The sequence below is a fragment of the Falco punctatus genome, assembly GCF_963210335.1.
Source record: "Falco punctatus genome assembly, chromosome: 2".
Classification (NCBI taxonomy): domain Eukaryota; kingdom Metazoa; phylum Chordata; class Aves; order Falconiformes; family Falconidae; genus Falco; species Falco punctatus.
In genome coordinates, this window is record NC_137581.1 from 91,202,313 (window position 1) to 91,218,858 (window position 16,546).

Here is a 16,546-nt window from a genome sequence, read left to right on the forward strand (position 1 = left end):
GAGCAGACAGAACATATGAAGGGCCTAGAGGTTCTAGCATGAAACACACTGTCCGGAGACCTCCACTCCACGAAGAGAAAGTCTGAAGTGTAGAGGACAGCCACTGCATTTCTGTATGTCAGTCAGGGAACATTTGAGACCTGTTGTTTAAAGTTTGGGTCAATTTTCCCAGCTCTTAAGACTTTATGAATAGGGCTATCTTTTCTAAATATCAAGTCTTTAAGATTAAGTCTAATGCCTCCAAAGAAACATGCGACCTACTTTTTATAAAGGGATTTCCATGGTTCCAGGACATCTTTTAACGGGGATTATTAAAATTCTTGCTCTGAATCTTTTCAGTTCCATATCTCTTAACACACAGACACACACACACGCATCCACACACACCCCCCCGCCTTTATTTTTCTGTCTTCTTTTTTCTTCTTCCTAAAAAATTTCCTTTTCAATCTTTGGAGTAAACTTTTGCATACCAGGCATATTGGAAAGGGAACCACCACTGGAGATGAGCATATTGGCAACACACTGGAACTCAGAAGGCTGTACTAGGCAAAAAGGAATTCACAGGGTGTATGGCCCCATTCCAAACTCACATGAATTAACTGTACCTGCTGTAATGTTTGCAGGAAGCAAGGTCAGATTAAGAAGGAAAATAATTAAATAACAAATTTTGCTTGACAGCTGCAAGGGTTGTAAGACTTGAGGAATGTGGCTGTCAGAAGTGCTGAGGAGCTGTCTTTACCATCAGTTTCTTCTTGAAATTGTTGGTCTTTAGCACCAGGAAAAATGGGATTCATAATACATTTTCCTGTGAATCTGTGGCAGGTGGATGCCAGCAATATTTATGAAGAGACCTCTAGCCCTAAACTGTCAGACTGCCGAAGGAAGAGTGTTAAATTCTAATCTCTGATTTACAAGTCTGGCAGTGCATACTGTTCACATGGTATGTGATTTGAATAATGATGTGTCTACTCCTGATCTCATTAACCCTGATTTAATCCAGGATCTTATTTCATTAATGCCTGCTAGCTTTCATACAACTGGTTACGCAAACAAACAAAACCCTAAAAATCCTGTAACACTGTAACTATCTTTCCAGGTATGTGTTTTCATGAGCACTTCTTTTTTGGAAGAAGTTTCAGCTTGTCTGACGGAACTCTTAAAATACTGATGCATCTTCAGGAATCTCAACTTTAATTTTACATGCAGTGGAGCTGCTCAACACTTGCCCTGTCTGCATAGGTTCAGTGGACTTCTCTGCGTAACCTTTGTAGCTGTATGCTGCAGAGGGTTGAGTAATTGGGTTGATTTAATAGAGTAGCATGTATTTGAAGACAGGTCTATCAAAGAGTGATAAGAATCTCTGCAATTTACTCAGACCTTTTTATGGCACAGTTCTTCGTTCTGTAATGTAGAATTATGTGATTAAAGACTTATGTATGAATTTGCATAATTTTCCCTGGATTGTTAGTTGGAAAGAAAAATGGCTATTCGGACCATCACCAGTTTTTTTTTAATTGTGGTTAAAATGAAAATTTTGAATTCTGTGCAGCTATATTTTCTGTATTTCCTGTGTTTTCTGTAGTGCAGTGACATTCATTCAGTTTTTTTGGTTTTGTTTCTTTTTAGCTGTACAGCATATAATTTAGAGAAGATAAATGCTTTCATAAAAAAATTCTTCCATATGATTTTAAACAAAGAGTGCAAGGTACTACATGAATCATTTCATGTTCTCATTAAAAAGGCCTGCTGCTAAGGATCATCCGGTGTGTAACGGGATTCTGTGTAAAGGATTTATGCTACGTCGTCTCTCTCTGAACCTCGCTGTGTTATAGAGATAGTTTATCTGTTTATCAAACACACTGCAATTTGTGATAATGTCTCCCATTGCATTTTTTCTCAGAATATATGTTGTCTCTTTTTCTATATTGGTCATCTACTTCAAATTCTATGGTTATGAGAACGAACAAAGACACAGCCCTGGAAATTCATGGATTCAAGTAGTCTCTTGTATGTTTTATCAACTTTGCTTTATGTGGTATTATGCATAGCACTTTTTATACTAACAGCAGAAATATTTCTGCTACAAGAAATATCCATTTATCACCCTCTAAAACTGTAGTCTGTTCCAGCAGGTTTTTTTAATATGGCCAGGTGCCTGTGGGGGGCAGCTATTAATTGCTAATTTCTGCTAATTAATGCTAAATTCTGGTGTAGCTCACTCTGCTCTAAGAAATGAGGAACAACACTGCACTTTCAAGCAAAGTAATAATGCTTCTAATAGTTGGATGAAAATAGTATGTGAGAAGAAACTTAATTACAACCTGAATTAATTTTTTCTGTTAAAAAGTGAAATTGTTTGAATGATTTCACTCTGTTGGAGCTGAGCGACTGAGGAGAAGCTGGGTGAGAAGCACCTTTTGTGCCTCCCCACAGTTCCTTGTCTGTATTCGCAGATGCAGGGAGGAGCATACATGTGTCTCTAAGCACCTGCACAGGTGCGTGTGTATGTACACGTGTTGAGACCATTGGGCAGCTGAAACACATATAAACTGTACTGTGCTGTTGCCAAACACAGGAGAAAGCAGGAGATGCAGCTGATGAAAGCCTGGCTGGTCATCCATTGTTGGGAAGGTTATGGAGGGTGATAGAGGAGGAGGTGGAGGACACCAGTTAAAGAGGCTGGTTTTAAAGAGCCAATCACCTGCTGCAGCAGTGCTTCTTGTCTTGAACCTCGCTACTTGCATATGTTGCTAAATATGTAAAGCAGAAGAAATTCTCAGCCCCAGATTAAAACTGAGGAGTGTGTTCTGCAGGGGTTCACTGACGGGTGCTAGCAGGCAGCTGGATGGCTCTATGAAATAAGGAGGTCACTTCCAGTCCACCTGCGGGTTACGGAACCTGTTGCTGTACAGTGGGATTCTCTGTAAGTCTTCAGAAATGCAAAGCCTGTATCAGCCTTGCAACTTGTCCACTTTCATTTTTAGAGTCTTTGGGTCACCATCTCACAAGTGCCTTGCACATGGGTGGTGGGACTGCGTGTCCCTGTTCTGGTGTCAAGGTGACAAGTTCTGTTTTCCTCACCTCTAATAAATTTATAACCAGCTTCTGCTTTTGTACTTCCCATCTGCCTGGGGAACCTGCACATAAAGTTCCACAAATTTACTTGCTGTCTTTCAAAGGCTTCCTTAAAGGTGTCTTGTTAAAGCGCTTAGAAGATGCTGCTAAGGGCTTATGCACCTGGCCCATGGTGATCACTTCTGCTTCTTCATGCTTCCTGCCATCTGCTCTTTCTGTTAATCAGTTACACTTTTTCTTACACCTAGATTGTGACATCTCAGAGAAAGGTACAGTCATTTTTTCTGACACCATGGTGTGGGATCCATAGGTGCTGTTAGAGTATCTGCCAGAGAGGAGATCAGGAGCAGAGCATCAGTCCTGGATCACTTTCCCCTCCTCAGCATCCCCAGTGTTGGGGTCAGGATCAATTTAATGGCTTTGAACAGCATTCAGCACCCAGCGTAGCTTCTTTTTCCTATTGGCCTTTCATTATTGCTCTAATTATTGTTTTCAGCCTTCGTCCATTAAGTGCATTAAGATACAATGAATCGCTTGTCCTGGTGGTAGCGAAGCTAATCACTGCTGTAGCCATGCACATCTGTAAAACCTGAACTACAATGAGCAGAGAGTGTATTGGTTTTTTCCGCTTGACTTCTACTGATACAATCGGTGTTATGTATTTGGTACACTTTTTATAAAAACTTTTCTTACTATTGTATTCCTTGCTGTTTCTCATAATCTCTTTTTTACCCTTCTCCTTTCTTTTATTCTTTTGTTTCTTTTTTTTTTTTTTTTTTGGTAATTAAAAAAAAATTATGTAGGTGAATATGAGCTGTCGCCTTTTAAACTGGAGAATGCGGTCTGAGGCTAAGGGCACAGAACAAGATTTTATTGACCTGAATGGATGCAGGAAAGCACAGTCATGTTCACATAAAAAAGAGCTGAAAGATTGCATAAGACTTAAGAAATCTGAGAGTTCTGTCAATTTCATTATAAAACATGCACTCAGCTTTCTAAAAGCACAAAGCTTTCTACATATGCAAGACTGCATATCCTGTCCAGAAGACCTTTTATTATCAGGATGTACAAAAGATTTAACAAAGCTGTATCAAAAAAGGAAGAATGTGGAGATTCCATAAAAAGAGAAGCTTCATTTTGCTGGGCATTGCTGTGTAGGAGAGGAACAGTGGAATTCAGCTGTGGCAGAGTGCGGCCTCCTCAGAGCTGGGGTAGGGCGGGCATTGTAGCACGGGCATCTCAGGCTGGAGTAAACAGGGAACGTTCAGACACAGGTGTTACAGAGGAGTTACCCGCAGGTTAAGCAGGAGCTAGTTGCGTTGTGCCTCCAGTGGCACAGTATTTTTGCAGTTAACGTCGAATACAGTGGATGTAAGAGGTAATTTTCTTTCATAACAACTATTGCTTTGTCGTTTCATAGTAATTTTGTTTGTTGCAAGTTGTTTGTGCTAAATCCAAAGTACTCATTTTTTACATGGATGTGCTCATGTGACGCAATACATTCTCCCAAATGTTTGAGATACTCTATATTAAGTAAATTTTAGAAATAAAATTAATATTTAAATGCTGCAAGAACAATGCATGTGACAGATGTGCTGCTGAAGCCTTTACTTATGGCTATGTAATGAATTGATGACTGTGCAGGCTAGGTTCTAGGCAAGTGCAGTAAATAGCTGAGCAGCGCCCTGACGAAAGCCCGTCCGCCTGAGAAGCAGGGGCAGCTCTCTGTGCTTACCTGAGCAGCCATGCAGGCTGCGCCTCGGACTGTACATGGGTGGTGTTCAGGAGTTTATTTGCACTGGGAGAGAGCAAACCAAGAGATTGCATCTTTTTTTTATGTAACACAACAGGGAAAAAAGGGAGGGTATGGCACATCAGAGCCTTCATCCTTGAAGTATGTTTTGCATACTTTACAAAAAAGCAAAATACAAAATATTTTTTTTTTACAAAATGTTTTTGTAAATATTTTACAAAATACTTTGTATATTACAAAATACAAAATAAAAAACAAATACAAAAGCAGTGCTTTGTTCTGCATACTGCTACTGTTACTGCTGGAACGGACACCCCGTTCAGCATGTAAAACTCGGTGAACAAATAATGCTTTTCTCTATCAAGCTGTAAATCAGATAGAAGTCATGTGAGCCACAGAAATAGACTTGATTTTGAAGGCTGGATACTGAAACCATAGAACTCTTTGAGAGAGGCTTAGGAGGCTTTGATTTAGAAATAACCCCAGAACTAGGCAGTACTAGCACAAACCAGGAGGCTCATGCTGTAACCTTCTTTTTTTCCCAAAGATTATGTCACATGCCTGACAGGGAGTTGGGAACATGTTTCCTATGAACTTGGGATAAGCTGATAGTGAACGACCAGAGAGGATGTGGAATCCTGCAGTAGTGAAACAGGAGCGTAACTTTTGCTGTGACCTCATATGACGTGTGCAATAGCAGTATGGGATCTGTGCAGCTGTTAGAAGCCGGGGGTCGCTGCTGGGGAGGGACACTCTCCAAGCTGTCCTTCCCACTGTCCTTGCTGACAGAGCCACTGATACGTGTCTTCTGTCATGACCAGCTAATTGAGAGATCTCAGTCTTGATTGTGTTGCTTGAAGGTACTGTGTTCTCCCTCTGCGTCTTAGAGCTGGTATTGCCCTAGAAAGAAGAAACCAAAGACTAGTGAAGCTCAGATGATGCAGAATCCAGGAAAATAAAAACTAGGTGGTTTCTTTACTGTGTCTGAAATGTTACCTTGCTTTCTATGGCGTTTAAGGTTAGTGCTGTGAAGGCATACTGGATTTCAATGCTGTCACCATCTTACTGGTTGAAAACAGTTTTCAGATTGATGCTAGTTCAGTTGCTGGAAAGGTTTGTTCCAACCTCACTGCCAGGTATGTTGTTTATTTCATAGTAGAACTACAAGAGTCTTGCCAATATCAGAGTTGCAGTTATATCTAAGCACATTTGTAATTATTCAATAACTCTTAACTAGTTTTAGTGAAAATGTCCCAGGAAATGACTCAGGAGAACTAAATATTGCATTGATATACTCTGCAGCAGTTATATTTTGAGGTTTTAATATACACAGATAATTGAATTCATATATTGTTTGAAGTTGCAAACATTGTTTGCAGGAAATGATGGCATTTTTCTCTTGTAATGTAAAGTATGATTCCTGAGAAAAGAGATTAAAGGAAAAGCCTTCTCTATCTCAGAGGGGTCAAAGTGCCCCTGGCATTTCCATTGTCATCTTTTGATAATTCAAATGTGTTGTGTGGTTTCCCCCTCGCTGCATGTGATTCTGGGTTCTTATCCCTGCTCCCATATTTGGCTTCAAGCAGTGTACGAGCTGTAGGTTTTTGAATTGTGAAAGCTTCATTATTTCTCAGGTTTTAACTCTTTGAGTATGCATGTGTCTTGCTTTCAAAAAGCTTTGATTTTGATTAAAATCCTTGCTTCCAGTATGCAAGAACTGTTTTCCCCTCTGCACATGGAAGCCATATATAAATCACCTAGCAGTCTAATAGTGATTTTTCTCATAATTTTTCATGACTTCCAACAACTATGTGGTTTGAAGTGTTGGCTGGAGCATTTCATACTTGCAGCAGCACAGAATAGCCTATCATTGCGTTTACAGTCATGGCAGGTGTTGCAGCAATTTCCTCAAATGTTTAAAGCTGAATTTCCTGTAAAGGTCAGAACTGCTAGAGTTAAAAAAATCTTGAAACTTTGATGTAGTGAAAATGGAGGAAGTTCTTGTACTTTCCTTCAGACTTGGTAACGGATGCTAACTTACTTTTGTGGCTGACCTAATTCAAGCATTTGCTATAAATTAAAGGAAGCTTTGTGATAGATGATGGAAACTTCAGTATTTAGACATACAGATAGAATAGACTTTTTCCTTGAAAGGTAAGGAATGATGAACTTCTGAAAACAAAGCTAGATCTTACAAACAACGGTAGAAAAGTGGCAGGTGAGGCAAAGACCTTTCTCTTTGAAAACCATTAACCACTGTTTTGTCTCTCTCCAGCTCTACAAGTTATATGTCTTGTCAATAAGTAACAGTTTTTGACTTAAGAAAGATGAAGGATGCTTAATTTCTAGATTTTATAGGATGAAATAGCCATTTAATAGGGTACAAGTACACTTGAATATGTTGTATTTTGCTATGTGATGGAGTTCTGTCACATTACATAATTTGTTGTTAGTTAATATTCTGTCACATTGTAAAGCTCACAAGCTCATGGGAATTGTCTTACAAATTTTCTGTGGCTCATACTGATGTAGGGCTGGATTAGAGAAGATCCAAGCAAAACCAGCTCAAGTATTGTCTAGGATTTTATGTTTCTTTGGAGAAAACATATTTGAAAGTTTGCTAGTAGAAAACAATGTTTTCATGGTGATTTGGCTATTGGCATCTATGCAGTATGGTTAAAGCCTAGTTATAAAAAAATGAACTTTTTTAGATATTATAAGGGCATACAAAGTGTAAGGGTCTTTGGAGTACTCTAAAATATGTCTATGTCCCCGTAATACCTTTGAGATTGTAATATTTCATCAAATTGGGCTTGAAGTTTATTTTTAAAGTTCACAGGGACTTTTTTTTTTTCAGAATTTCTCAGATGGAGGATGCCTCTTCCCAGTAAGAACTGCTTATCATATAGCAATCACTCTGAAACCCACATACACCGGAGGTGGAAACTGTCTTAAAGTTTGTGGCATCAAGAGGGCCTGGTTTAGATTTAGTGGTTGAAATGTGAGGTTATTTACTTAAGGGCTGGGTTCCCAAGGCATAGCCCCTTGAAAATGCTAATAACGTGCAATTATCTTTGTGTGGGCTAGGAAAAAATGCAGCATTTTGACCCATGAAATTTATACCGGGCACTGCCCCACAGCCAAGTATCAAATAGTACCAAAGATGAAGTTTAGAGATATTTTTGAAGCGGTTAGCACTGTGAAAGCTTACCTCTTTGCAGGTGGCTGTGTAAGCGAGACGGCACCTCATTCTGCAGAAACATCTGAGTGTCAGAGGGGTGGTGGGGTGAATATCCAAGTGCTGCACTGGGGATTCCTTTGAGGCCCTTCTCCTGAGGCTGTGTGTAGGGCACTCCATGGACATTTGTCTTGTGAATTCTGGTTCTGGAAAGGGCTTTCTAGGTCGCTGAGTCTGGTCTGACTAGTGTCACCACAGGGATTTCTAGTGAAGGTGCTCACACCGTGTCCTTTTGAGGAGACTCGGCATGCCACAGATGTCCTGTGTTTCCTCTCCAGTCCCCCTTGTCCTACTCAAGAGCAGACTTGAGTGAGTGGTGGTTGTATCTGATCAGGGTGTGAGTATATTTGCTGTAGTCAAAATACCACCAGAAAAAAAAGTGCATGAATCCTAGTCAGGATGTACACTGAAGTCCTTGCTGGGCAGACAGCTAATTCTAGGTTGATGTTTTCCAGTATTTTAGAGCAGTATAATGTAGTAAAGTCTCTTATCTTTCTTGTTTCTCCTCTCTTTTCATACACAAGCTTCAAGAAACAACAGTTCCTGAGCTCACAATTGGATCCTTAGTTTCTGTTCATCCTCCTTTAGCATTTAAATTCAGCTGTTCTTGAACTACTCATGGTAGATTGGGGACTTCTGTCCTAAGTGAAAGTTTGCTTTCTACTTCCTTGTGTACGTGGAATTTCTTCTTTAACAGAAAATAGTATCTGCGAACTTCAGCTTGAAACCAAAACCAGAAATGGATTTTTTCATACACTTGGGAAGGGTCCCAAAAGCCACCTTTGGTACACATGGGTTTGGAAGCTCATTTGCCTTCTCCTTCCTCATATCGCAGGCTTCCGCCTCATGCAAATCTAGAATGAGTGGGTTATGTAGAAAGATTTCTTTAACCATTACTGATGGAATATCAAGCTTTTAGGGCCATTGTAGTTGCATCATTTACCAAATACGCAAGGTAGTCATGTTCAATGTCATGCAAGCTGCTCTAGGAGAAACTGCTTTAGCAGGGGATTGGGCTAGATGATCTCCAGAGGTCCCTTCTGACCCTGACCATTCTGTGATTCTGTGATTTTTTTTGTGGTGAAATAAAGTGAGCTGGCTTGGTATACCTATGTGGCCAGAGTTGTTTGGGGTTTTTTTCACTCCGTTTTTGAGGTGTAAATGCAGTTTTCAGTAAGATGATGTAGTTCTTTAGAGTAAGAACCTATTTTTTACAGCAGGTACAAGTGGGGATAGATATAAAGGGCTATGTCAATATTCCTGAATTTAACAGAACTAAGGTCCCTTTCTTTGTCCTGATTTTGAAACATAGCTCAACCCTCATGGCAAAATCCTCTGTCCTGTCCTTCCTCTGTGAGCTTGCCTTTTCCACGTTGCCTGTTGGGAACAGTCTGTGTGCTGGATTATTTGCTGAGCCATGCCCAGGCATGGCATGGGAGAGGGCTAGGTAACATGGATTGGGACGTGTGTTAGCAGTGAGACAGATAGTCATAGGGCCAGTTTTCTGGCTCTGTTTGGGCCACAGCTGAAGCAAAATCTTGAAATCCTAAGGTCCCCAAGGGTAAGCAGTATAGAAGACAGTGCTGATGCAGAAACACCGTACTGGAGAGAGGACTGAGGGCAGAAGATGTAATACGGGCACTAATGTTCGCCGCTGGCTGCAGCAGTGAGGCTGTTTAAGGTGTGAGGCTTTTATTTGGTTTTGTTTGTATATTTTAAAGTCTTCTGCTGTAGACTAAGACCAGGAATTGAAAAGTTGCGTAAGTGGCTTAAAGCTGGCATAACTTCGGTACTGCAGAATGTGTGCTAAGCTGCTTAGATATGGGTGTCCCATGGGGTATTGCTAAGTATAAGTAGGTTTCTGATAAGATTTTGGCTTAGTAGGGTCGGATTGGCTTTTGCTTGATTTCTGTTTCGCTATTTAGAGAATTCACCACTTTTCCTTTTGGTTCCTTCCTGGATCTGTAATTTCATGCTGCTGCGGTTGATCACCTGCCATGTTACTGTGGGCAATAGATATGAAAAATTATGACCCTTTTCATGAGCATCAAAGGAAACAGTGATGAAAAGTAGCCCAAATCGGTACTAGAAAGGCAATCGTTGGGCTATTTTGGTGACTGCAAGGTGCTGTACCTTCTGTATGAATTTTGGCTTAGTGGACATGTGGCTATGTCTGTCTTCCTTTTTTCTGTGAATAGCAGACAAGAAAGGAAGTGTAAGACTTCCCACCCTACAAACAAATGCCAGTGTTTGGTAGTTGGCTTGCTGTATTCCTGTTTGGTTTTTTTTCAGGCGTCAAACAAGCCTTCCTCAAAAAAGCTGTCAGCAGCAGCAAAGGGAGCAGTGTCATTTGTCTGAGGCTTGAGGGTGCAGCAGCACTTTCTGTTATAGCAGTTTTCTCTGTCACTTTTGAAGTTGCAAATAGGATTTTAAAAATTTTAAAAATCATACTATTGTCTCAAAATCTGTGAGTTGAGAATTTAATTAAATTTTGACAGAAAGAATAGAAAATAACACCCTAATGACACAAAGGAAGCAAGTTCTGGCAATATGGGGTCTTCTATAGGCTCTTATCTTGTGGTCCTGTTCACATGAGAGTGCTGCTTGACTCAGTCAAATTCAGTTTAAACTGTAGATAATTTTTTAATACACTGAGTTTGTCACCTAGCTGCAAAATAAATTTAAAGCTTCAATACAAGAGGCTTTGGGTAGACTCATTTATTACCTATTTTAATTTTTAAGGCTGTGAAAAAAAGCTTGTGGAACAATACATGTATTAGTCTGGTCCATTTTTTAAGAAAGTGATATAAGAATTTCTTCTAAATACATGCAGTGGTTCTGAATTATCATGTGGTTGGTTCCTTTCTATACAGGAACTGTGCAACGTTTCTTCTAACAACAGCAGCATCTATCACACACGCATTCACCTTTTGTGTACATGTTCATTCACATTCGTTATTTCAATTGTGATGGTTACTGTGATGAGTTAATTTTAGGTACTACTTTACCTGTGTGATGGCACTAGATAAAAGATTTATTGTACCCTGGGTGGGCAGCAGTTTATAAAACTCTAATCTCTGCTAATGGAATACCGATACACAGTAAATGCCTTGTGCAGCTACAGAAGACTGTATTAATGTTGTGTAGGTAATAGTTCAGCTTTGAAATAGCAGTTGGACTAGGGAAGTAAAATGTTAAAAAAACAATTACAAAATTCATGTTTAAAGTGCAACTTACAGAGAGTGACTTGGAAATTCTTGTTTTGCTTGATGCTCCTCTCATATAACTGGTTCAGAAACTTCAAATAGAAATTTGCTTGCTATGATTTAGTGCTCATGTCTGAGATGCTGGAAGGCTAAATAAGATCTGAAGTATTTCCTGTGTATGGTACATGGCTACTGCATTGGGATATAGAAAAGGGCAGTGAATGTGCGAGAGTTCAAAGTGAGGAGGGAGGGGAAGAATTTGTCCAAAGCCATCACCTGTCCCTGATGCCTACTCAGTGTAGAAGATCTCATCAAATTTGCAGATGACACCAAACTGTGGGAGCAGCTGATGTGCTTGCAGGGCTGCAGTTCAGAGGGACCCAGACAGGAACCTTATGAAATCCAGCAAGGGCAGATACCAGTTCTGTCCCTGGGAATGAGGAATTACTGGCAGACGTACAGGCTGGGGCCTGATGGGTTTGGGAGCAACTCTGCTGAAAAGAACCTGTGGGTCCTGGTGGGCAGAAAGCGAAACATGAGCCAGTCTTGTACCCTGGAGTCAAACAGAGTCAACAGCATCCTGGGCTACATTAATAGCCTGCAGACTGGGGGAAGTGGTAATCTTCCGTTACGTGGCACTTGTTAGTCCACATCTGGAATACAGCATCCCATTTTGTAGACGGGATGTGGATTTTGTGTTAAAGAAAGGCATTGATGAACTGGAGCGAGTTCTGTGACTATGGGAGCTGGAGCACGTGCCCCATGAGGAGATGCTGAGGGAGGTGGGCTTGTTCAGCCTGGAGAAGAAATGGCTTTGAGGGGAGGGACCTTCTAATACATACAAGGAGGTTATCCAGAAGACGGAGCCAGGCTCTTCACAGTGCTGCCTGGTGGGGAGGACAGGAGAGAGCAGATGGGACTTGAAAAGAAAGTTTCAGGCTGGGTATAAGGAAAATTTTTTGTCACTATAAGGGCAGTCAAGCAGTGGAGCAGGTTGCAGCCTCTGTCTTTGGAGGTTTCTAAGACACAGCTGGGAAAACAGCCTTGAACAGCTTGGTCTGATCCCAGAGATGGCCCTGCTTTGAGCCAGAGATTGGAGTAGAGACCTCCTGCTTAGTAGGTCCCTCCAGCCCAAGTGGCTCTGTGATCCTGACCTTGAACGAAGCTTGGAGCCAAAACCTAACTTATTTTTTTCCCTTGTGTTTTTGTATATGGCTATAAGCAGTTTAACCTCTTTAGTGTGTCAGTTACCTGTCTATAAAGCGGATGTAATGCTACTTGTCTACCTCAGTGGTGTTTCAAGATAAGATATACGAAAGGCTATGATATTTGGGATGCTTTGGCAAAGGAGATACAGACAACAAAGCAGTTAGGTCTTTAAAATCTGCCTAAGAAGGCAATAAAGAGGTATTGTGCGTCTACTCAAGCACTAACTATGAAGTCTTTGGAAGCTTTTTTCTGTGGGTTTACTTTCATGAACCTCCACCATATATATTTTCTCTGTGTGCTGCCAAAGAAGTCGATCACCTTAAAAGGTAGTCAACTGCAAAATGTGTTAGTGTTAGTAACGGCTCTGACAGCAGGCTCTATATATGCTGCTGCCAATTATGGTAACATTTGTCATATTTTCCTAGTTAATATTTTTGTTCTTGCTATGTTTATTGTTTCTGTGGGCTTCTCAATGGAGGGGAAGCAGGCTTAGCTGTCTTTACATCAGGAGCGCTGTACCCAGTTCTGCCCTGTGCATCAAATGTGCAGCTAATTGATGGATAAACTGAGAAGTCCACCCCGCCGCCCCCTTTCAGCTTTGGTGATCTTTCGTAAGAGATTTGCAAAGCTGTCCTACAGTTTTCACACATAAGTAAGGTATTAACCTCTTTTTAAAAAGAAAAAAATAGTATCTGTTGGAAGAGTTAGCTAAAATTACTTCATTTTGTGGCATTTCAACTCACAGAGAGTCTTTGAGGTAGCATTAGAATAGGCAAGGGTGTATACATAGAAGTTTTAAGAAATGATGGGAGCTTGAGACTCAGAATATTCTGTAATGCCTTTTTTCAACTGTTTTTTTCTGTTTCTTCTCCCTTTCCACCTGCCTTTTCTTCTGCAGGAAATAAAGAAGGACATGAAGAAAGAAAATACTGCCAACAAACCACCAGAGAAGCCTATAAATGAAGTTTCCAATGGAAGCCCTTTACTGTTGTCTGAGACAATTATTAGAACCAACAAAAAAGGTATAGTATATGGAAGCTTAAATGCAGATTAAATCCAGACCTTTAAAAGAACAAAATGTAAACCTTCCTTGTTTCTAGAAGTAAAGCTAGTGTATTTAACTGTAAAGGCATAGCAAGAATAATTTAAAAATAATTCAAAAATCTCATTGTCCTTTGGACTGGTGTATGGATGCATGTATTACATCTAATATTTCCACATTAATTTGCACAGACATCTCTTTCTTATTAAAAAAAATCCTTCCTAGATACACTTAATTAAGGGAAGCTGTGTGAGGAGATTACTGAAGCTTATTAAAGTAAGGAACTGACAGCTTGCCATGTATGGGAGGTTTTTGCACAGTGATGTCTGTCCACATCCACATATTCATGTTCTATGTGGGACAGAGACTGGTTACTGACAGAGAACTTAAAAAAAACCCAACCAACCAACCAACCAAACAAAGAAACAAAAAACTCATAGAACTTAACACATTAATTTCCTGAGAAGTGTTCTTCTGTTTCAGACTGGAATGTGTGTGCTTCATGTCTGGCTTGATTCCCAATGCAGATTCATTCCTGTGTAGGGTTCTGAGTTGCTAAAATGAAAGCCTCCAGATCTTCTGTCTCTTTCCCTAGCTCCCAGTCCTGCTCTCAGAAATATCAGAACAAACCAAAAAAATTGCAATATAGAAGCTGGATTTTTTCTTTAGGTTATGTTTATGTTCCTGTTTGTTTCTGGGAGGACAACTGGCTGTGTGCAAGAGATGGGCTGTATTTTTGCCTGGGAAATTCACTGGACAGTTTCTTGCTTGCTGTTTTGTACAGAATAATCTGGTGTCATTAATCATTGCTGTAATGTAATTTCCATTTTGGCATGTCTTCTGTACTGTTAGGACTATGCATATGGAAATTTTCTTTTCCATATTACCAGCAAATGCTGTATTTGAGCTGCAGTTTAACTAGAGGTTTTAAACCTAAGGTTTGCAACTGCAAGTGAGGAAGATTTAATAATTTCTGCAAAATATATGGCTACCTTTAAGATATGAGGGCGAGTAATCATCTCTTTTGCAAGGATTGATGTCCTCTGAGAGAAAATTGGAAATAAATCTCTGGAAGCTTTGTCTTTTGAGTTTTGATGTCATCTTGAATCTGGAGACATGTCCAGCATTTCTGCTTTGGGTCATAGGTTTTTCAAGCAACAGCAGAATTAAATTACCAAGAATTATTCTTTTTCATGGCTGGTGTACAGAACTGTATGAGTAGCTGGGAAATTATCTAGGGACCAAGTCTGTTCCATATTGCTTCAGCTGCTATTTGGAGAAGGCTAATAGCTGTGGCAGATGCAGAGATTCAGTTCAGTCACAAGGGGATAACCCTCCAAATACGGTACTTAGAGTGCAGGCTTTCTCCTCCTCTTTCTTCCCTCTGGCTCAGAAGCTTTAAAGGTTTGAGGAGATAAAGAAGTTCTCTTTCTGCCTGTAGCTGGAGAATACAAAACTTCATATGCATTGAAAGGAGAGAAGCAAAGGCTGACATGAAGATCTGTAGCTTGAGGAAGGGGTTAGGTTTGGAAACAGCAGATTTCATGTTAGGATGTTATTGCATTGGATTTCATTGGTGGGGATTGCACTTCTCATGGCTACCTCTACATAGTGTCAGGGTTAGTAAATTTTTCATTTTGGCTGCTTCTCTACAGCTGTTTCCATTGCTGCAGAGCAAGCAGTTGCAGCATGCCATAGTCTAGCAGTACAGCTGAGAATAACAAGCATAACAAGGCCAAGAGGGGTTCCCCCCTTTTTTTCTGGGATTTTTGTGAGCATGGTGCCACAGCGGCCTTTGCTTAAGTGAGGACAGCTAAGCAGGAATTTCAGTAATAAAGAGTCTTCTAAGATCTGTGTGGCAAATCTCCTTGTAGAAAATGTTGCAGTATTTCACTGAAGGAGCCCTAAATGCCACAGGGATTATTTTCTTCAGGTGTTCTTGTGGTGTGATTTTTATTAAACTCTACCTCAGTCTGTTTACTGATCACAGAATGTGACCTGACATGGAAAGAGGATACTTTCGTTTTTTGCTTTGCGCCCCCTCCCTTGTTGTTAGGAAGTGAAGAAGAGAGGGATGCATCTAAAGGTCTTCAGCTACTGTTCAGCAATTCAAACAGTAGGCAGTATTATTTATTTGCTTGCTCCATGTAATTTTGCTGCTTGAACTTCACAGCAGATCCAGTGACATGGGAGTGAAGTATTCTGTGCTGGTATTGTGTTTCTGTTACCAAGATGGTGATAAGTGCTTTTCTGCTGCTGTGGTGTTATGTTGCATAGTTTTACTACTTAACTTGGTTGGCCTAATTCAAGTGGCAGCACTTCAGCAGGCATTTACATTTTAAGCAGAAGAATCTTGGCCACTTGGCCTTCTGGCCTGTAGAGATTTTTCCCTTGAGGAATATTGATGAGTGTCCAACAGTGCTATTCAAGGAAAATAGCTGAATTATTTGTAAGAAATATCTAAGTATCTAAGAAGAAAAAAATGGATTTCTGAACAAAAGATGTTCAGGATCCAACTTTATATCTTGTTCGTTCATGCCAAATATTTCTAAGCGCTGTATTGAAATCAGGGGTTCTTCTAATAAAATCAGTGTATATGTAAACGCCTCTTGTAAAGGCTTATTTCATTGAATAAGTAATGGACATTACATCTGCAATCCAAAGTAGTAATCCAGGAACAATTTAAAGTTGGTGTAAGGCCACTAGTAGTAGCCTACCTGGGTTAGTACTTCCATTACATATTAAGGGTGGCAACTGACTGTGGAATTAATTAGTTGTAGGTCACCATGCGTGAATTGTTCAGTTTTTCATTATAAAGATCAAGAGAAGGTGGAAGGATTTGATTTTGTCTGCTTTTTGCTGGGGGCAGTAAAACCAGAACATTTTTCATCCTTTAATGTTTCTTGCTGACCATAAATATTAGTGACTTAACGGAAACAAACAGTAGAAATTGCTGTTATGGTGGACATAATTTAGGAAACTCTGTTACATTTGGCCATGATGTATTTTTGAAAGTTAGTATT

General features: G+C 40.1%; 1 protein-coding gene across 5 annotated transcripts in view; it reads left to right on the forward strand.

Annotated features, from left to right (window-relative positions):
- Positions 1 to 16,546, forward strand: part of SH3KBP1 (SH3 domain containing kinase binding protein 1) — a 232,590-nt gene that overhangs the window by 67,712 nt on the left and 148,332 nt on the right. For all 5 annotated transcript variants that reach the window (XM_080377614.1, XM_080377613.1, XM_080377615.1 and 2 more), the window contains one exon: positions 13,380 to 13,503. In XM_080377614.1, the coding sequence (XP_080233740.1) occupies positions 13,380 to 13,503 (124 nt within the window). The remainder of the gene's footprint in view (positions 1 to 13,379; positions 13,504 to 16,546) is intronic.